Source organism: Branchiostoma lanceolatum, chromosome 4, assembly GCF_035083965.1.
Source record: "Branchiostoma lanceolatum isolate klBraLanc5 chromosome 4, klBraLanc5.hap2, whole genome shotgun sequence".
In the NCBI taxonomy this organism is placed as follows: domain Eukaryota; kingdom Metazoa; phylum Chordata; class Leptocardii; order Amphioxiformes; family Branchiostomatidae; genus Branchiostoma; species Branchiostoma lanceolatum.
In genome coordinates, this window is record NC_089725.1 from 14008471 (window position 1) to 14030600 (window position 22130).

A 22130-nucleotide genomic window follows, 5' to 3' on the forward strand; every position below is an offset into this window, starting at 1 on the left:
CCAGTGCATCTGAAGGATGTTAGGGTGTTTGTGTCATGCATTCATGGTCTGTTGAATCTGTCCTGTTTCTGTCATAACTTGAAGGCTTTTTTCTGTGAGGTTCTGTGTGTATTCGGGACTAATGGTTACCTGAGCCCTCGATGCAAAAAGCAGGGGATGGCCAAACAGAGGTGACCTACTTGCCACGCCTCAGGTAAAGCGGATTACAAACGTCGCAAATATTTTTGGAGCTCTGCAAATAAAGAAAAATTTGGGGGGTATCACTGGATTTTGGGAAAAAAATTTTCTTGTGAAGTACTTGTGAAGTTGGTGCTAAGCTAGCTGACAAACAGACATCATCATAATCATCAACAGATAAAGTGATGATAATCACTTTAAATGGCTCTTATAACCTACTTGTAAATGACTTTACAACCTAAAGGAGTGTAACGAAGATGTCTTGATGTATCTGAGGTAACCGTAATTATATCAGACAAACATCCAAGAATAGATGAAGAGATATTCATACTGTAGGTCATAAGTATTGTGTAACCTTAATGACTCTCTACTGATGACCTTAGTCAGAAGCATGGTACCATATGGAAAGAATCATGGATCTGTCATTACTTGGACAGGTGAACTTTCCAGTTTATGGAATCCCTCCTTGATTCCTCCCCTTGTTTGGAAGTTTGAAATCACCCATATGGTAAGGAATATCAAAGGGGACCCTATGGAATGCTGTCGGAATCTGAGGAAATAGAAGTGGTTGCCAAACCTCTTGTTGACTGAATATATCAGAAATTAGTATGGAATTCATGGTTTTTGAAATGGAAGTTTCAATGTATGTACTAGTACTAGTATTCAGGTAAAATCTGGAGAATATTCAATGGACAAAGACCTGTTATCAACACACTGCACAGCTTGCAATGCCAGTTCAACCGCCAAGTGAAAAACATTGTTCACTCCATAATTCACTTTGTACATTACATAACCATAAAGACTCTTAGCAGCAGCTTGCTAAGTTAACAATAGACACACTCTGAAGATCATAAACAGGCCAGACGCCACTGCCATAATAGGGCTGTAGTAAAAAGTGCCTACTTCACGCCCCTTTGCCAGCTGTTGGGATCTGGAGCCCATGGGGATGGGGGGTTTGTGTATAGCCTACTACTGTACTACTCACAAAGGGCTAGAGCGCTGGTAGTAGGGCTTTGTGTACATGGTCTGCACATGTTTTGGTATAAATGATTAATGATTGACAAAGACAGAACAAAAACATCCTTAAAAGCTATGGCATTGTGAGAGTTCTTTTGTTTTGAAAACCCCAAGTAGCCACTCTCTTGACCATGTGTTGATTTAAACAATTTGTTTCATTGTGGTGGAAAAATAAATTACTACCCGCTATCTTGATGCACGTGCATTTGTTGCTGTGATTCAGTCAAGTGGATATCCGTTGTCCTTAATAGTTTACATTTTTTATGCCACGTTTTAATAAAGCCCTGATCATAGTAAACCTGGGCGATTGGGCCGTTCATTCCCAAAATAGAACAAGGACTCCTTTGAAATTTAAAGTGGCATTGAAAAGTCTGAATGAAGCGCACAAAAGATTGGGGTTTCTCAATGCTTCTTTCCAGCGAAAACGCCATTTTCGTCCCCAATCTGTTTGTGTGCCAGACCTGAATATCATTATAATGATCTATTTTTAGAAGCATGGAGACCAGTTACTATTGTGATGTACAGTCTGACCAATGACTGACCTGCGCTGGGACGATTTCTCATCAACAGTTGAATTCACCCCTGATGAACTTTTCTTACCACTTATCCCCTCCCCCTCTTGCATCTGGCTAGTTTCTTCAATATCTAAAAACAGGTTAAAAGAATTTATATAAATGTCTGGACCGCAGGTGGTATTTAAAAAGTGATGTTGTTGTTTTGCATTTAGAAAAATATGCAGTACTTCTTTTTCCAGCTATGCTAATAATAGTTAGATTTATACAAAAATTGAGTCACTGTAAATTTTACTGGAGTTCAAAGTGTCCTGAGACTGAGCTGGTCTTGTCTTGTCTGGTTGTAATTAAAAGTTAACAGTTAGTCATAAATTTTGGATACAGCATGTTAGATATCTTTGACAACTGTGACCAGCCTGTCTTTGCCATGTGACCCCTTCCCTCCTATCAACATGTACTTGTCTAGGAACTCCGGGATGTCACAAATTACTTGCACAGAACCTATGGCATCTAGCCAATAGATATCTACCTATGGCTATGTCTGCCTGTCCTATAGAAAGGCTTGGTTTGGGTTTTTTCCAGCCCAAAGCTAAATCTGTTCATACTCTAGACACCTTGGCACATAGCCAGTCAATGACCTCATCTCTGAATATCTGGTTTCTACCCCTTCTTTACCCCTTTTGTAACCTTACGCCTCCACCATTGGCAAAAGAAATACATCGTAAACATTTCGCTAATTGCACCTTTAGCAGGTCTATGCTTCTCACTGTTGTTGGGACAACAATAGGGTCATTTCCATACAATTGCAAAGCACATAATTTGATGGTGCAGTACCAGATGATTTGCCAGCACTATTGGAGGGTCTTCTGTGAGGAAACACTTAAACAGATTTAGTGATCATACGCTGTACCAACCAGGATAGAAATTCTCAGGAAATCCTAGATAAGCTGTAGTGGCTGATCGAACACTGAGCGAAAACAAAGGTCAGGTCACCAGGATAGACTATACCATACAACCATGGGGGAGCTATTGTTATTTGGGAACTGTCTAAAGAAATAGAATAATATGATAGTTAAAATGATATGATAGTTAAGATAAGATATGATAGTCATTTTGCTGGTGTACAATGTATTGAAAATTAGATAAAACAAGGAGGATGAATGATATTGTATACAGTTGGAGACATCCTCCTTTGTTATTCATTCATAACCATATTAGACAATGTAGTATCAGTAAATTATAATACGGAACAATTTCGATACTGTCCAATAATGGCAATATACAATTTTGTTAGGAGTACCTACGATAGGGAATAACATAAACACTTTTCATCATAAACTCTTTACAACTATTCAATATATATAGACAAGACACTGCAGACAAGTGACAAGATGTGTATTGCTTTGACTACCATGACAATAGGACATGACTTGTCTGCAATGTCTTGTTTTGTTTTGTTTTGTCATCAGATAAAACTGAAGAACATAATGAGACATCATGAGGAGGTGTCAGCTAGGGATTATCCAGATGCAGTAATCAGACAGATATCATCCACCCAAACCAAAGATTACATACACACAGCTACAGGCAGTGCAGCCCAGATTAGGCTTTATTCCAGTGTCTTTGTGATATAGAATTATCTATAGGGAAACAGGCTTTCAATTGTGTGATTGTTGATATATACAAGTATTTTGTGGAAAAAAACAACTTTTTATTGGTTATTTTATTTCTATTACCGAAACCTCGCTCAGCATTGTCAAAGGTTAGAGACAATCAACACTTTAAAATAAGCCCTGCCACAAACCATTTGGTATCGCTCAATCTTATAGTTTCCATTGTTCCTGACAGAATATTATGATGATTAGAGTAGTATTTTCTTGTGGAGTGATGATATCTGCAGCAGGTGTGTGCTCTATCTAAAGTGTGATCTTGTATAGAGCTGCCAGCCATATAAAGACATAATGACATCCAGGGGAAAGCCCAGAAACTTGAGACAAGCTGAGTGAGACTTCTAGGATAGGTCTGTTCCACGCCCACTACCCAAAACTCAGAAACATCTGTGCTGTCAGTCTTCATCAGAAACATGGCAGGAATCCTTGTGAAACACTTGTCTATCTCCAGGGATTCAGCCAGAGGTCAGGCTTAGTCCAACAAGAAAATAGGTCAAGAAGTAATGGACTTTATCAGTCAAATTCATAGGTGAAGTTCTGAAGACCTGACTAGTACATGCACACTTGTAGGTCTATGTAGTATATTGAAAAAAATTATGGTTATTTCTATAATTGTTTGTTTGCCTACTTTGATGAAGTTTAGCATGTCTCAATGATTGACAAACTAATTTTGAGCTGCTTTACATAACAATTTGTGTATGTAATTCACTCTTAAAAAATCTGTCATTAGTCATTTTATTTGATTAGATTGTTGTCATTGCTTTTTTACCCCAAGCCAAGTGCTAATTTCCTGTGAAGCACTTTATTCAGGAGAAAAAAAAGAAAAAGACAAGGGCACCTTACTATTGTTCCTATTGATGTCAGTCTGTCTACATACTGGTGTCAACATGGATACCTCTGTCAATGGACTGTTGTTTTTGTTTGGGTTAAAATTTCCTGACATTCTAAACATCGAAACCTTGATCTGGAGAAGCCTTTACAAGTGTCACGCACATGCACACCTGTTCCACTCTTGTTAAATGTTAATGCCAACAGGTGTACTTAAACTACTACTTAAACAGGCATTTTCCCCAACGGTTACACAGTTTGTTCCTCCGTATGTTGTTTTTGGTCCGTTGCGACGGCTAATGGATGTGTTCGCAACGGAGTTGGTTTCATTCTTTGTCCCCCTGTGAACCCAGGTTCTTGTTTCTGAAGCCCTTAATGTGATTACAGATTTCTGAACAAGTGTTTTGCACCGCTTTTGATCTCTACCAAGTGGCTGAAAGTTCTTATCTGGGCCTAGATGAGTGTTAGGGTGATGCCAGGCTGGCTGTTACAACAAGTTGTATCTGAACGCCTCATGCGTTTTATTGCCAGAGATCCACCATAGTCTATTGTCACCTGCAGTTAGCTAATGGGGAAATGGGATCCCCAGAAAAGTGGTTGAGCAGAGAATGGGCTTTCTGTCCCCGGGTTGGTCCTGAATGCTGGGGGCTTATTACGACAGTTGTAAGCTCTGTAGAAGCCACTTGAACAAAAATACGGTTGCCCCAACTGATTGCAACCGATCCATGGGCCCATTCTGCTACAGGTGAATGTAAAGGGCCGAACCCTGTATTGTCCAGTTCCCAACCAGGGGTAGGGTTACCCATTCCCACCCCACTGAGTTCATGGTTATTCATTTCCCAGACAGATATTTATTGGTTACGCGACCGTAAAGACTTAATGGATTTATGGGAGAAAGGCCTTCACTCCGCAGCCAGACTGTGTACCGATGTAGGCTTGTATTGGCAACAGGTTAAGATCAAGTTATGGGTGAAAATTTCAGGTCAGCACACAACAAGTGGTACATGTTGTAACAACAGGTGCCCCACCTGTGAAGTAACATGTGCAGGTGTGGCAAACTTCCAGGTGGCACTAGTGCAGGTTTATTTCACTTCCTCTCCCACCTGGTTGCCACTGCCAATGTCTGCTTGTTTTCTTTGCAGATCTGTTTGCAAACATTGCCCTTACAGACCACCATGTCAGCACCTAGTCCTGAAAGAACACCTACAGATCAGTTTTCATTCATAGTGTGCAGTAAATACAGTAGATTATCAATTATACCTCTCATCGAAAACCTCTCTCTTTACTCCAACAATGCTGTACCCTTCAGATTTTCGTGTCTGATAGATTTCAACTCTCCAGAGCCTGAAATGATGCTTTTAAGATTGTCTTTGTGTTCTTGCAGTGGAGGATGGTAGGGTTCAAAAGTTATTGAGACCCATGGATTATACCTGGGAGATGGCAGTTACCAAACGTGGGTGGACCGATGACAGGCGGTTATTGATGAGTCTGTAGGAGGTGACACATGAGGAGGGGACCCAAGTTTCACAGTGACCCCATTTCTAGGTTGAAGAGGTTCCATTAGCTAACCTTCTTTCCCCCACTGGACAGTCTATCAACAGGTCTCATTGGACTATGCTGGTCCCTTGTCAATATAGATATCTTACTCAGGTACTGATTGTCCAGCTTTACATAGAGTGTCAAGGCTGTTCTATACACACATAACCCCACAAGATCATGAGTTTGAGATAAAAAGTGAAATGGGCACCCTTACCATTTTATACTCTAGTAAAACTGTAAGGCATATATGGTATGACAGAATATGGGTATATTGTTTATAGTCAAACTGGCTTCTTGCCTCCCCTTACCATCATAAGAAGACCCTACATAATCTTTAACCTTTCCAACTTAATGATAAGCTTTCATTCCTTTCGAAAAGTAAAAGCAGCCGTTAACTTTCAATAGTGAAATCTGGAGTATATGCCAATCAAATTTTGTCTGCACTACTTGATTGGACCTGTTACAGGACACACCTGGTATATTGCAACTTTCGGTTGGTCTCAGCTTTCTTATTAGGCATATTTGAAATACCTGGACTGTATGTTGGAATATACAGACACTGCTTTTCATTTTCATACCTCGACAGCATTAATATAGTTGCATGTGTGATGTTTGACTCTCAGAAGTCAAATATCATGTTCTATCATTACTGATCCCTTGATAAGGAATAAGGATGTTGCCATGTGATGCAAAAGGGGAAGTTTCAGAATGATAACTTCAACTCTGAAGCTTGCATCCCTTCTGTTCAGTTAGCCCTACTTTAGGCAAACCTTTGTTGTTCAGACCATTTATGTCTGTCCAGTGGTCAGTAGAGGTTGATGACCCTTCAGCCCTCTTTTGTCCACTTGCTAGCTTTTATCCCACTTGTCCCTCGCATGCTTCAACACACAAGCAAACAGTCCTGTCCCCATTTCCCCCCTATCACTGCCCCCATCAGTGGCAAATAAATATTGCTTTAACAAATTCAATATTTGATATTTTGTAAAATGTCTTCAGTGTTCCAACATTTCCTTAAATGATTCTTGATGCACCTTAGAGATCTCACTCCATTGTACTTGCAGCTTCTTGATTTCCAATGTCAAAAAATTTAAAAGGCCTCTACTAATGATTTAACTTTTGGAAATACATCATGAAACACTATCAAATGAATAAATCTTATAATTGTTATAGAATTCGACTATCGTTGAAAGTGTACAAATCACCAACTATTAATTTCAGATGCATCCGACTATTTTTCTAACCCAGTTTAATGAAAGTAAGACTAATTGATGTTGCATATGTATAACTGAGTCTATTGCTTTAATGACTTCTGCACGTTGATCATCTGATGAAAATTGATTCAACATGGAGTATGTGTAGATCAAAGAGGCCGTGAAAGGGAGGTAAATGAACGCTGTTTTGGGTTGGGTTTGCGTTACATGGTGGATAGAATGCTTGGGTGTAAAGTGTGTTTGTCCGTGTAGGTGTCAGTTCTAACCCTTCTGTAAATTTGCTCGTCTTAGTGCTGACCAAGTTGACACCTCCAAGACACATTCTTTCTTTCTAACTCAAAATCTTACAACCAGCTACTAAAGGTTAAAGTTGCTCTAGGTGAGAAAAGAAACTTACTTCACTGTGTTGTAGTTTTCATCAAAGCCTACAAGGCGGAACCATCAACACCGCTTCTTGTGGAATAAAGCCAGTAATCTAATGCAGCTAATAGATCCAAGCATATCAATTACAGGGGTTATTCATCTAATATTGTGATTGCAATCTCTCTAGCTAATAATCAGAGCTATCAAGATCACTATCTCTGCCCAAACATGGCAGCTGTACCCAGAGTGTGCTTCTAATTGCACCTGCATGTTAGTAGGCAACCACCTGTTGCATCTTCTTTGATCATCTATACTCTATCTACTAATGATCCACCACCTGTCCTTCTACCATCCTTGCCCTTCAGTAGCTCGGTAAGAGAAAGTAGAATTGTACTCCACTCTTAAGGAACAGGTTACTATTTATCCGGGAGTTACTTTTCACAGAGGTCAACTTCAGTCAAAGGCATAAAGGGAGTCCTAAACACAGTGACAATTGCCTGACCCAACCTTTTGCCAGATCTCAATGACCTCTCTTACTGTGGTCCTTTTCTATTTACGGTTGTGCATTAGTTGTCCCAATTTCGGCTTGATTTTCTTGTTGTATGGGTCTGATAACACCATAAATGTCTGTCGATAGGTTTTTGAATAGTCGGGATAAGCTCCAACAGACCATGTTTCAAAAGATATGGCAAGCTTTTAGTCTCTTTGACTGATGACCAGGTGTATAGAAGAAGGTGATCGTTACATGTATATAGTCTGACCATGACTATTGTAGTTTTACAATATCTTCAGTTTTCACCAGTTTAAACCATTAGAAGTAAGATTGTTAACTAAAGAGAGTACAAAATGAACATGTGTAAAGTTTCTTTTAGGATCATGTAGCTTGAAAGGTCATATTGAAGTGAGCTTATTTCTCATGACCTCCTCTATGTTGAGATGTAACACAATCCGGTTGTTCTTTTCAAATGAACAAAGTAGTCTGCAGTTGCGTGGATAAGCTTCTACATTAATTTCCTAACCCATGACAGTTGTGCCCACCTGCTAGTATAAGTCATGTACATTGGTCTAGGTGTATGTTACATTGTATTTATTGTACTGGTGATGACAAGAGTGTGTGGGTTGTGACAGTGCAGGGGGCCTGTTTCAGGTAGTCCCAATCCTGGCCCCTGGCCAAGGACAGGGTTTGAAGCCCAGGTAGACCAAACTGCAGAGATAAGTAGTTGTCACACCTGCTGATGCTGTACCCACAGGTAACACAGGTAACAGGGCCGTGGAGCCAACCTCAGGTTTCAGTGTTTACTCACCCCAGCAGTGGGATCTCCACTAATGGCAGTGATTGGCAGTGGCATAAAGGCCTAGATAAACACTACATGGAGACCCTGTAAGTGATCTCAGCACCGCTCCTTGTGTTACCTGGGGTAATTGCTGCTACCTGGCTTCATCCTAGCCTGGAGGAGCTGATGGGGTCTATTTTACTTGTTTTTGCCAGTCAGCAAGAGGAGGATGTGTATGTTAGCACATGCATGTACAGTCTGGTGGAACTGCATTTGGAGACCCTCTGCCATGTCATTTCCTGTCACATGAAGTTTGTGCAAATTAAAGGTTGGAGGTGTTAAGAAAAGAAGATAAAATATCTGATCTGAAAACAATGAGCATCAGTTCTTCAATGTAGCTATCCCTACTTACATTGTAGTGCACTACTAGTGTTACCTATTTGCAAGTTGTTTTTAAAACTTATAAATGATTACTCTTAGTTTTGTGAAGAAGGCGAAAGTTTGGTCATTGTATTGTAATCCAATCAATTGCAAGGACAAGGAATGCTTTGAAACTGCTTACGAAAATAGTCAAGAATCGAGGGCACATACTTGACTGTACATGAAATCTTACAAGACATTGTCAAGATGAAAGCATTAAGTAAGTGATACCTCCCCAGACTTGCTGACTACCTGGTGTAGCGTGCATACCTGGCAGGTAACCCTAGTCTCCGCACGCTCCCGCAGCTACAGGTACAAGAAGAGGTCATTAGGACCCGTATCCTTGGAATTCACAAGACGTGTAACAGGAGACCCTTGCAGGAGACTCTTATTCACTTCACCTTTGTTCTGTGGTTTTTTATTAGGCCTCTGTCATCACCTGCCTTGATCCTTTGTATTCTTTGCATTGAAGAGTCCTAAGGCTCTTAGTAGCTGTCAGTATATGACGGATAAGGAGTTTAGTAATAATCTGGGAACAACAGAATCCCTCAGCTACAGGTGTGCAGTGGAAGAGTTGTGTATCAAGGAAATCCTTCACACAGATTCAGACCTCTATAAACTCTATTGTGGCCTTGGGGGTTTGTAATAGAGTTGGGTTTCTTACATTGAAAGTTGAATCATCCATTTTGATTGTTCCTTTTCTTGTCAGCTGTATAAAGGGCATACAAACATGCATCAAATACATTGTTACAATCAATCTGATGTCTGTTCCTGCTCGAACAAGAAAAGAATGAAAGGTTGAATACTTAGATGTGTATGTAGGGAGCTTGATAAGACTCCACAGGTGTCCTTGTTGTTGTCCCATATACTAGTATTCGTTTAGAATGTAAAGGATTTGGTATAAATCTTTGCCAAGGACTGCAACAAAGTACTTGATTCCAACAGGATGAAACTTAAGAGCAGCAAGGTCAGGTTGTTAGAACAGAGACGTTTTGGCACGGAATAGAAATCTTAGGTAGGACAAAGTGAGCTACACCTGCCCTGTGAAAAAGGCGGGAAACCCAATAGTCCAGAGTAAATAGAGAGAGGTTCTCACGTGGACCGACATGGTACCAAAGTTTGCCCAGCAGATTTGATTAAGGTGCGATAGCATGTTAACAGCGTCTTGCCATTTGGTGCATTATTTGTCCACTGGTGCCACCAGCAAAGTCCTTGCAACACAAGCTGGACAACAAGCCTAAAGTTTCACACATCCAGGACTAGAGTGCACAACCCTAGACAGCCAATACCACTGACTACCTATAGGACTTTCGTCTTTTGCTGAGTAAAAAAAGTCAAGCTCTTACAGCTATACTCAGATGTGCTTAACACTGTAGACATGTACGTTAAGCATCAGACAAAGTTATTTGTCAGCAAACTTATCAATTGAATCAGAAGTTGTCAGTGTCTACCAATTTCATTGAAAAAAGTGAGGAACTTCTAGTCGATAGCAGCAAGAAACTGAAACCCACTTAGAACCTGAGTCTTCTTGTACATGGTTTTAACTCAAGTTGAACTAAGGGCCAGTATATGTATGTTTTCACCCCATAATGGGTTTGGTGTGTTCAGAGAAGGGCTTCAAGTGTTCTGTTCAAGCATATTTCTTTATCTTGGTGTAAGTTTGTAAGTGTTACACTTGAACTTCCTCGTGTGTAACTCGAAGCACTGCAGATATACATGTAAATGTAATTCACACTGAACAGTATGCTTCATATTTGCCCCCTTGCCAACTCAGAATTGGAAACAGCTTGGCAATTTTGCAGGGAAAGGTGTAACTAAGAACCTTTATTCTGTGCCAGGATCAAGGTAAAATCTGGTATGTCTTGGCTGGCAACCATATCTGTTCTTCAACGTAAATATGTCATGGAAGACATTGAACTCTTAGTGGCAGTGTTACACGTATTGTTGAACATCTGAATGTAGGTGTTGAGAGTAGCAACTGAAACTAGGGGGCCCAAAATCTAATCATTTTCAGGTCTCACCAAGACCTACCAACATAGACCTACCGAAATATCAAGACAATCCATCCAGGCGTTCTTTAGTTATTCTGGTCTTTTACATCCAGACATCCAGACAAACGCTACCCTCTGCATAACCTTCTTGGCGAAGGTAATTAATCTCTACAAAGATTACTTATTTGCAAAATACATGTCATGCTGTACATGTCAATGTTGTGCCATATACTAAGACACCAGAAAGCAGCTTTGTCGACAGGAAAAACAGCAAACAGCTTGACCAAGCTGAAATACTGCAATTAAGACAATGCCCTGCACCCACCTATCTTTGACTATCTTTAAAAGTCAAACACAGTCACAGGATAACAAGGTATGTGAGACGTTCAGCCAGATTGGATTTCAAGTGAGCAGCCTTGGTGTCTTCTCTTGTCTCTGCAGAATGATGCATGACAAGCAAAATAAACAGGTCAGGAGCAGAGCAACAACTTGAGGTGCTACTTGCAAGTCACAATGGCCAAGAGACATGGCCAACTTGGCTCGGTCTGCATGCAAGCTTCTTGCATTGCTATATACTCAAGTCTCAAGGATACAAGCATTAGTATACATCTGAAAGACCTTCTGTAACACCTGGCTGTCTTATAGAACAATCTTAACTCATTAGGCTTCTTGCTTTGATAAATAACAGTTTGAAATGCTTCTAAAGAGATGAGGATTCTATGTTCCTCAAGTTAAATCATAATACCAGTGTAGCAGGCCAGAATCTACCCTTGGCGAGAATGTACCTGTAGGTATATTTTGGCCAGGGGTAGATTCCAGCCTGCTACACCTGCTGAATCTTTATATGGCCAAAGCTGTAAGGAGTCACCACTTGTTTACGTTAAGGTACTTCAGAAACAAGGAATTCTTGGAATAACAATGGGCGCCACCAGGATACACCTTCCCCATGCCTTGCTTCTGTGCAACTGAAAGAGTCTGACAGAGATGACACTGGTGATCTAAGTGGAGGCTTTTCAGCAGGTGCTTTGTAAGATAAGCATCCATGAAATTCAATGAGGGAGAGAGAAAAACAAGGTGATGAACAGATAATCCATGAGAAAAAGGGGATATTCAACTTTTCTAATTGAACTAACTAACTGTAAACTAACTTGTATTAGAATCCCTGTGACTGTGAGACATGTCTAGATTTTCACAGCCATTAGAAAACTGAGTTACATCATGTAAAAAACTGATACATGTACGTTGAAGATCTGTTGTAAGAACTGAGCTGCATTCCCGCATACCTGCTTCAACTGTGGAAGTCAGGAATTCCTGAGAAGTTTGACTTAGTTCAGTCAGCTCAGGAGACAAACAAAAATGGGGCCGTCATGGAAGAAGTAGCATGGAACATGTGGGGGAAATAGAGCAAAGTTTGTGCATAGGACTCAGGTGTCAGAGACTCATGGTGAACCATAAGAATTCCTTGTCTGGACACAGCTTAGGAGATGGGGTCTTGGTTGATTGCATAGGATGTAAACAGTACTTAGGTCCTAATTATGAAGGCTCATATTTTCGAGTTTTGACCAAAATGGCATTCTCTGCAAGAATGTTATCTTCAGGTTCTGGCATTGGTCTTTTGCCAAAATTTCAAGAATCCTGTTTTTAAGGGTAGTTGGCAGAAACTGGGTTCTAGCTCCTCTACTTGGAAGTGGTTCCTGTAGAATGTTGGGAAGCAAACTTTATACTAGTGTAATCCCAGTAAGAGGGTCTTTCCCTTTGTTGACTTACATCATTTTTGGGGTATGGGCATCCCCAAATTAGCCTGCAAGATAAATCAAATGTGTGGCCCGTCTTGTAGACTGCGTGGCTACTTCAACCTGGGTCCAAGGTTAAGTGGAAAGTTTCCCGACCTGTTTGAAGTGTTTACTCTGTGTCAACCTGTTTACCTTCCAGGTTACCCCTGTCAGATCAAGTCAGAGTCGTGTTCACACAGGTGTATGCAAACATTTACTGTAAGATTTGACGCACTGGTATTTTCATACCACAAGGCATCCTTGTACTGGTACATGTCATCTCTTTTGTTCCATTGGAATAGCTTCCCTCTACATATGGTTTGTCATGTTATATTACACATTGTTAAGGTACGCCTAAACCCCGGCTGAGGAATTCAAAGGGTATATCAAACTATATGTTGCAGTTAACTATGGACTTTGAGCTTTTGTTATATAGTACCTTGTTGCAAGACGGTAATTTATGCAAATTTTTATGACTTCACGATGACGTCATCAATAGTTATTGGGCCACGCCCATTTTTAGAAAAATCGAATTTCCAGGCTAGAGCTTGGGTAAAAATCAATGGTATTTCTCAGAAATGTACATAATGGTGATAGTAAGGATATCATGTTTTTTCTTTCTCATATTTTCAAATGCTGATTTTTTAGGAATTTTTTTTGTTTTTTTTTATTGCCCCCTATGCAGCCAGCCTTCGCCGACTCAAATAGCACCGCATTGTTTAGGCGAAACTTGATGGTTTAGTTTAGAGGGTTATCTCCACAAAAATGACCTTTTCCCCCATATTTCATAAGTAGTTTTACCATGGATTCGTTTTGAAAATCATATATCTATTGTATATGTAACGTTTTTTCCCTTCAGGGACCGTAAAAGTGTCGAAATCGCTGTTTTTTTGGCCGCATTCCACGGGCCCGATCATGTACATGTGGCACAATAAAGTTTAAATACTTGTAAGCTTATATGTACTTTACATGCAGGATTTTATAAAACTCTGAGCCTCTTTTCATGAGGAGTTGTTTTGACTCTCTATCCAAGTCTTTAAGGCAAGAAAACACTATTGTCAGGGTGTTAATGCTGGAATGTCTTGCAAGTTCTTAAGATGTATTCTGCGTCTGTCGAGAATACCCACAAGCTTCTTAGAGTCTTTGTGTTTGCCAGGTAAACCTGTGAAGAAAGTTTAGAGTTTGTGTATGGACAGTGGGAGGGGATGAATGTCGTGGGGGATGTATGTTACCTAAGTGATGGCATGACTGTAGGAGCTCAAACATACATGCCATGCACCATGTCCTACCTGTCACAGGTACACACAAGTCTCATCATTAGACCATGAAGGCCTTGCTTGAATGAAGAGTCCTAATATAGAGTAGGCAGACTTGATATGATAAACAAAATATGCCACATCCTATTTTGCATAAACAGTAAATTGGAAACGAATTCCATGATTTAAATGAAAACTTAAACATCATAGGCAGATTTGATATGATATGATAGAAAATATGCCAATTGTTTTAAAGCTAAAAGGGTAAATTTGAAACTCATTCTTTGATAATATGATCAAGCAATTTAAAACATCAATACCTTTCTTCATATCCATACATTTTGTAGATGAAAAAAATCAATGTACAGTCCATCACATGCATTTGGTTATATAAAGATATATGTAATTATAATAATATGTAAATTAACCTTCTCCCTGCTGTCTATCCGCATCACCAATGCAAATTTGGTGCCAAACGGCTACCTTAGTAGGCCGAAGGTTATGATCCTTAAAGTTTGCATTTTCTATTGCAACAATGTTGCTATTTACTGTGAAATGGTCCAGTTATAAATTGTAGAGTATTATTGATGTTCAGGGGAACAGGTGTCAGATGAGGAATGTCTGCATTGTCTCACCTTATCAGACTGTCTGTCAGCATCTCTACATGTGATCAGCTGGCAGGACTGGGGGTGGGCGGGTTTGCTAGGATACAGCATGTAGTACCCCCAGCAGGTCACAGGGAAACAGTCTGATTGATAGTGGAGATAGACAAGCTGATGGAGGGGAACAAGAAATCAAACAGTCCTAACCATAGTGTTTGAGTAAATAAGAAACACTAGCTACTTCTTTTGTCTGCTGCTTGAATCCTGAGCCACCGTAAAGTCTCAGCTTTGATAATTGATTGAATATGTGAAATGTGTTTACTGACTACAATGTGCATACTCTCTGATGTTTGGCCACTTTCAAGTCGGTATACCGTATTGTATCTGAAGATGGTAGTGAAAAATTTCATACAGTACAGTTAACCAGTGGGCATTGTTGAACTGCTAGTACGTTTGTAGTGTCTTGCTTGCCTGGCATATGCAATAATCTCAAGTTCATCATAGGTAGACTGATCCAATAAGGGTACATGTGAATGTTTGTGTGCTTATCACTCGATGTCGACTGATAAATGTTGCTACTGTGTAATTTGATTTACATAACAGAACAGGTGTCACCAGCCTGGAAGAGGGCCAATACTGCGCACATACTAGATACTACATACCTAATGTAGGGACAGACATTTGGAGTAAACAATGCAAGTCTGGCTTGTAATTTATGACATTCTATAACTGTATTGACATGAGTTGATATACATGCAGATTCTATGAGTACCTTGTGCCTACTGTGTATTTAATAGCCCCTTTAGCTTGTGGATTTAGAACTGCTTGATAATATTTTTTTTTTGTCAATTCAAATTTTTCAATGAAAAAGGTGCCAAAAACAATTTTCACTTACTGAAACAATGTTGATAGAGTAATCTTCTCCTTGTTGACTAATCCCATAACCAATACAAATTTTATGCCAGACGGCTACCATAGCAGACTGAACTTCTGAAGTACACGTATCTCATGTTTGTATCACTGTAGTAAAATGGCAGATTATTCTTTCTTTCCTGGAGAGACCATATGTTGTCTGATCCATTGCAGCCACAGTATTTCCACCCAGAGAATTGTTAGGGGTTAGAACAGATCATGTTCTCAAAGCGGCCTGCTGCCAGGCATGTAATCTCCAACCTTTTTACCCAAGCCACCCGGCCACCTTTCACATTTATGTTCACCACAGTGAGCCGTGATACTCTGGCCACTAGGCCTGTAAATTTCCCATCTGTCCCACAATGCATTGTGTAAGGTTTCAACAGGGCTTGTCTCCGAATTGTGTGCCGTTTTCCAGACCATTACGCCGACCTTTCCAGCCTGTGTGAGGTCGGGAGGAATTTTCTGTCAACACCGAATGTTGTTTGTCGTGCAAAGAAAGTCATGTATGAAGTGCTATGCAGACTGAAGCAAGGAATGTTTCTGAACTTGACATTGTAGTTTTTTGGACTGTTTCTTCATCGCCACGGCCAGCCGCCAGTCACTGTAATGCAGAAGAATGGCAATAGCAAACCGTGTGGTAACAGCTAACAGTGAATACTTAAAAAGTTACTGTCTTGTTTTGGTTTTGGAAAACAGATTTTAGTGTTGCTTTACCCACAGTTACTGTATTAGATTTTGTAGACAGGTGGACCATTGAATATTGAGGAACATGAGGGTCTTTCCTGTTTTGAACTGTTGTATTCATAAGGCATTTCTCAGAAGTCCTGCTACCCTTCTAAAAGTTATCCAGTTGTTAACAAAACAAAACTCTTAGAATAGTTGCACAGGTCACCCTACCATACCTGTAGTAACTACATATGTCGGTAGTCTTTCTTGTTGTATCACATTTTGCCGGTTTCAACTATATACGTCATAAACTTTTTCTAAAGGTGTTCCTAATATAGTGGTACCTTTTGTTTAAGTACCAGACAGCTTTGTTCTTATGCAACTATAATAAAACAAGTCTGTGACCTTTTGCACTTGCTTAATCATGTCTTTTTCAACCACCTGTTACCCCTTTCTTTTAGACCACCTGTTAACTCACCTTGCTTAACTTGAGTGCATTACCCCCTGAGTTATTCTGCGGTTTGGTATTTGTAAAAGCAACAATTCCTGTTGTTACAAACAGCAGACCTTCACCCTTGCCTTTGTCACAAGCCCACCCACCATATTTGTTGTGACGTACATGTATTTCCTCTGATGGTAGTATTAGTTGTTCTATAGGCTGAGAAATATGTTACGTAGTAGAATAGTCTCCTACAACTTGATGTCTTTTGTTGCAAGAGACCTTTGTAGAGGGTAAGAAAAACAAGCTAAATAAGAAATGCTGGTTTCCCAGAAGCTAGATGTTTTCTATCCTGTGATAGAACGCAAACAAAAGATGATATTTGTGACATTTCAAGCTGAACGTTTACTGAACGTTTTAGATGAGAAATTGTACTCAGACTTGGGTGTTATGACAGTAGGCACAACTGGAGTTTTTCTTCAGAATGTTTTCCCCAAGGAATGGTTGGATAAATGCATGGTCAAGGAGAGAATCACCCAACTGAATGTACATGTATGATGAAGTTTAAATCAAGTCTTAGATAGCATGACAAATTGGCATGTGTCCATATTGAAGGACAGGCGACATTCTTTGTGCTACTCATCGCGTTAGTTGAATATCTTGAGTCTCAACTGCAATAGTAGTGTCAATTCAAGGCCAGGCCTTGAAGTCCAGTGACACTTCTGTCTGTCGGCATTGTTCCTGCTAACCAAAGGTAACATTATCTGACTCTGTACAAGACAACTCTGAATACAGCACTGCCCCCTATAGAGATAATGGAGTTAACACCACAACCAGGTAAAGTTATCCAGTCAACCGGATCTTCTTTCTTCAAACTGACTTTAAGAAAGTGAAGACTTGCAGGATGTAACAGTCCCCATGTGCTAAATTGTTGTATTGAATTTTCCAAGCAACAATGAAAGTGCCCAAAGTCTATACAACCGGTATATTTTCCAATCAGTCAAGCGTGTGTGTTTGCGATACACCTGTGCTGTGAGTTGAGCGAGAAGGGTGGGAGGATGGAAGTGTTTGGCCAGCAGAGGGGGACAATAGAAGACATGTATGGCACGTAGCGCTACCTGGTGTCCCCTCATGCATTAATTAGCCTGCGCACTTGACAGGTGAAGCATCCCGTGACTGTCTGTTCAAAGACGTCTGCTCTTAAGAGCATTCTGGCCAGATCCGGGCTATTTCTCACCAATGCCCCTCCCCACCATGGCTCTCTTATTTATGTACTCTAACCTGCCAGCCTTTTTTCTGTCCCTTTTGTTGTTGTTGGGGGGGCTTTCTGGCTTGCTCATTTACTCGGCGGCTTGAAACAAGATACACCTTAACTGGAAAGAGGAGTCATTGCCTTCTATCTTAACATACAACTTAAGAACGACTTCTAATATGTGGTAATAAAGTCATTGTGAATAAACAAATACCAATTGAGGTGAAAATGATATCATTGAGGCATATATGCACGGCCACCTGTAATCTTATTTTAGAACCGTGTTATTTTTGTTGTCTAGAGTTGCAGCTAACTGAAAGTGCTGTATTGTATGTTGTACAAGTTGTATTGATTAGTGAATGGTATCAACATACAGGGTAAATAAAAATGTATTGTTGCATAGTTGAAGAGATCACTGACTTTTGATGCCACAAATGATCAAAAGTTCACAACAAAGACCTTAAAATTTATACATTTTGTGTTAGATTCTTAAAAGAATAGCCATCTAAAATCATCTGATTAAGTACCTTGTATACTCTAGCAGAAAATGTTTATTTAAGCTGTGATTTGAGCATGTTGTTTTATTTGTTTATGCAGATCTTCCAAGACCTGGGCACAGATGTACTGGCATCAGCATTTGAAGGCTACAATGCCTGTGTGTTTGCCTATGGACAAACAGGAACAGGCAAAACTTTCACCATGATGGGAGACGCTGTAAGTATCTGGGCCTTAAAAGTATCAAATGCATATCAGTTACATGTACATCTGTTTGTTAGTCTCTGATTTCACAGTGAAAAGTGTTTTTCATATTGGTCTTGATTAAAAGTTTATAATTCTGTCCAAAATCTCAGTGTAGTGCATTTTAACAAGGTGGTAACCATTTCTTTTTATGGTATTTTTATGTCACATGTGAAAAGTCTAAAGTGATCACCTGTATTGAACCCTGTTGTTTTGAATGTTGTTTTACAGGACAGACAGGGTCTTATACCAAGGATAAGCGAGGTAAGTGCTTGCTGCATTATACAATCTCTGTGAGAACGGCCCACCGTTAGCATTGCATTTACACCCATCAAAAGCCCATTGAAAATCAATCTGTTGTGAACCTGTTGATGTTTTTGTGTGGGCCATTGTGAGGAGGTGAAAACTTCTCACCATCGGTACACAGGTTGAAAGGCAAGTGTAGCAAGATTTCTGTGTCGCCATGTTGGCAAAGCATTTCTGCAAAAAGAGAAATCCCTTTCATGCCTGAATGAATGTGTTGGTGGCTGAGTAACCAGACCTTTCACTTTTCTGTAGTGCAAACAAGTCAATGGCAGAGATAAACATGCGGGGGCTATTTTGGAGTCTCATCTTGCATGTTTAAAGGGCTTGGTATACATGTCCCCGTCTGAACTCTGTCAACATAGTTTTATTAGACATCCTTCTAAATTTGTTTTATGGACAAATTACATCAATAGCAAGCAAAGCAGTCACAAAGATTGTTTCCATTAACACCCTCCCTCATATAGTATGTTTAAGGTTAGGTAGAATAGATATAAAACACTTAGAGTTGTTCAAACATCAATCTCATGTTTGTTTGACCTTTTGAGGGCAACCTGACCATTGCTGAAGAACTGGACTTCCTTAAACTTTGCTTTTGGTTGGCAATCTGACAGGAGAAAGTATATTTTGCAAGGGCTGTGCTTAAAACACATGACGTCAAAACTAAGTTAACCCAAAGCTATTGGGGATCTTTCTTAACCTTGGTGGGAAATAGTGCATGAGCCATGAGGGTTCTTGGTCCTGTTCCAAGGTAGAGGATTTTGTGGAACACAGAATGAGAATTTACAAAGCGTTGTCCATCTCTCCTTGGTGATGATGGTGATGAGGAATGCAGGGCACACACCACTGCTAACACCTGCCTCACGGTAGAGACCGTAATGTCGGCCCCCTTACTTTGTCACATTGACCCACGACAGGTCCTCCCGTCAGGGTAGGGCGACTCTACTGAAAGACCTTTAATCTAAAACGGGAAGTTCATGTTGCCTTCAGGGCATTGTATACCACAGGAAGACAGGATATGGGATTTCTTATGCCCTTGAGACTAAATCTGATTAAGTCATCATTTTTCTCTTCACTATCACTTAATCTATCTTGCAAATGTAAGCACTTTCTCCAGTATTCTAGATACCCTATCCAGGATTAGGGTCTCCTCAACTTTGTTGTAAGCAGTGGTAGATGCTTGTATGTAGCATGTGTCACAGTTATACATGTATGTTGATATACATGTATGTCCAAATGGTTGAATATCTGCATGACTGTACATGTTCTAGATTGAAGACAGGTACATGTACCGGTAGCACTTTGTATATCCAAAAGAGAAAAGATTCTCCTGTAGTACTTTGCACGCACGAGAAGGACTTACATAACATAAACATTTAAAGCCCCAACCATCTGTCCATTGTGAAAAGTACAATATGTCCCTTATGTGGACTTAAGCTCCACACTTTGTTAAGCACCAACGTACTCCACCTACGTATACACCTAGAAGGAAATGACTTTTTTCACTGGACAAGCTGTTCAAAAGAAAAAGGCTGACCGGGATCATGCTGACAAGTAATCTTAGCGAACGGAAATGCAAGCAAGCACAGTCTCTTCTGTGGCATTGTTAGTTCTTATGTTGTGTCCTGTATCCTGGGGTTAGGGTTAAATCTTACTGTCGTGTCATGGAAGAGGTTAGCGTCACCATTCTTTTCTGTGGATGTCATGCGGTAACATCCCTGTGTCAGAAATGTTCCTTCCCCGTGCAAATGTCTGGTAACATGCACTCAAGTCATCTTGGCTCTTTTCCACCTAGAGGATCATGCCAATGTTCTTTTATCAGTTTATGTTTTGTATGCATGAAAGATACATGTACAAGTCATGTAGTATGAAAATCATAATGGTACAGCTCAAAAAAATAAATTTCTTAAACGATATAATAATGATGAAAAAGGTGTGACACACTTTATGATACATCTGTACTAGTATTATAATTATAGTAAATGTGTGACTGTGTACTCGATATCTCACTTCCAGGCACCAATGCTCATTTTTCACTTTTATGTTTTATCACAAACAGGGTTTGTTCTCCAGAATAGACGACCATGTAGGAGAGCGTGTTACCTTCAAGACAGAAGTCAGGTAACCACTCATCTTCTTATCTTCCTGAATCTAACTCCCCTCACTTGAAGGATTGCCATAGTTTTAACAAGGAAATGGTAGAAGATTATTTCAACAGCTCTCTAGTTAACCTTTTGATGCCTTGATATCCACAGCTATCTGGAAATTTACAATGAAAGAGTCAGGGACCTGCTGTGCCATCCTGGTGCCAAGGCGAACACTTATAGTCTCAAGGTGCGGGAACACCCAGAGAAGGGGCCTTATGTACAAGGTTAGGATGTTCATCTTAACTAAGTGCTGAAAGCTTTATAAATCAAACCTCTAATGAGGTACATACATGTAATGTATGGAAGATATGCACTGAAACTGAAAGGAAAATGTATGCTGTCTTGATTTCTTATCCATTCTGAGTGAGAGGTTTACCTGAGTGTAAATCTTATCTACAATCTAGTAGCTATGAAGTATAATCATTCTAATTTTTCATTGTTTTTTTTCTGCAGATTTATCAAGACATTTAGTATCAGACTACACCTCATTAGAAAGGCTCATTCAAAGGGGCAATGAAAATAGGTAAGGCAAACTATTAATATCAAAGCTGACCTTTTCTTGGTGACACCTCTGGGGTGGAGCCTTTTTGTCTTGCTTTTCAGACCATGGCAAGATCTGTACGACCTAAATGATGTTTGTGTTTTATTTACAGAACCACTGCTGCCACCTACATCCATGACCTCAGCAGCAGATCACATGCAATATTCACCATTTACTTCTCTCAGGTGAGTTCTCCGTTTTATCCTTGCAAAGTGTTGTTTTGTGTTGTTGGCTACTCAACATGTATATTACTCTGTTGTATTTCTGTTAAATGTTGTCAATGACAAAACTTAGGTGCAGAAATGAGCCTACAGCTGGAACAAGGCTGATAATTGTACACCCCAGATGCTTTATAATGTTCCCGATCCAACTAAAACCGTTTTGATTGCTCTTTTTTTACAGGCAAAATTAGAAGACAATCTTCCACGTGAGGTAGTTAGCAAAATTCACCTTGTAGATTTAGCTGGAAGGTAAGCTATTGTCCTTTGTTATGATAT

The 22130-nt window shown here is 39.9% G+C and overlaps 1 protein-coding gene across 5 annotated transcripts in view; it reads left to right on the forward strand.

The window, feature by feature from the left end:
- Positions 1 to 22130, forward strand: part of LOC136432749 (mucin-17-like) — a 94628-nt gene that overhangs the window by 9587 nt on the left and 62911 nt on the right. For all 5 annotated transcript variants that reach the window (XR_010755570.1, XM_066424224.1, XM_066424221.1 and 2 more), the window contains exons 4-10: positions 18502 to 18618; positions 18874 to 18906; positions 21005 to 21066; positions 21201 to 21316; positions 21546 to 21615; positions 21746 to 21818; positions 22036 to 22103. Coding sequence is in view for 4 of the 5 variants with exons in the window: in XM_066424224.1 (XP_066280321.1) it covers positions 18502 to 18618; positions 18874 to 18906; positions 21005 to 21066; positions 21201 to 21316; positions 21546 to 21615; positions 21746 to 21818; positions 22036 to 22103 (539 nt within the window). In the remaining variant the exon portion in view is untranslated. The remainder of the gene's footprint in view (positions 1 to 18501; positions 18619 to 18873; positions 18907 to 21004; positions 21067 to 21200; positions 21317 to 21545; positions 21616 to 21745; positions 21819 to 22035; positions 22104 to 22130) is intronic.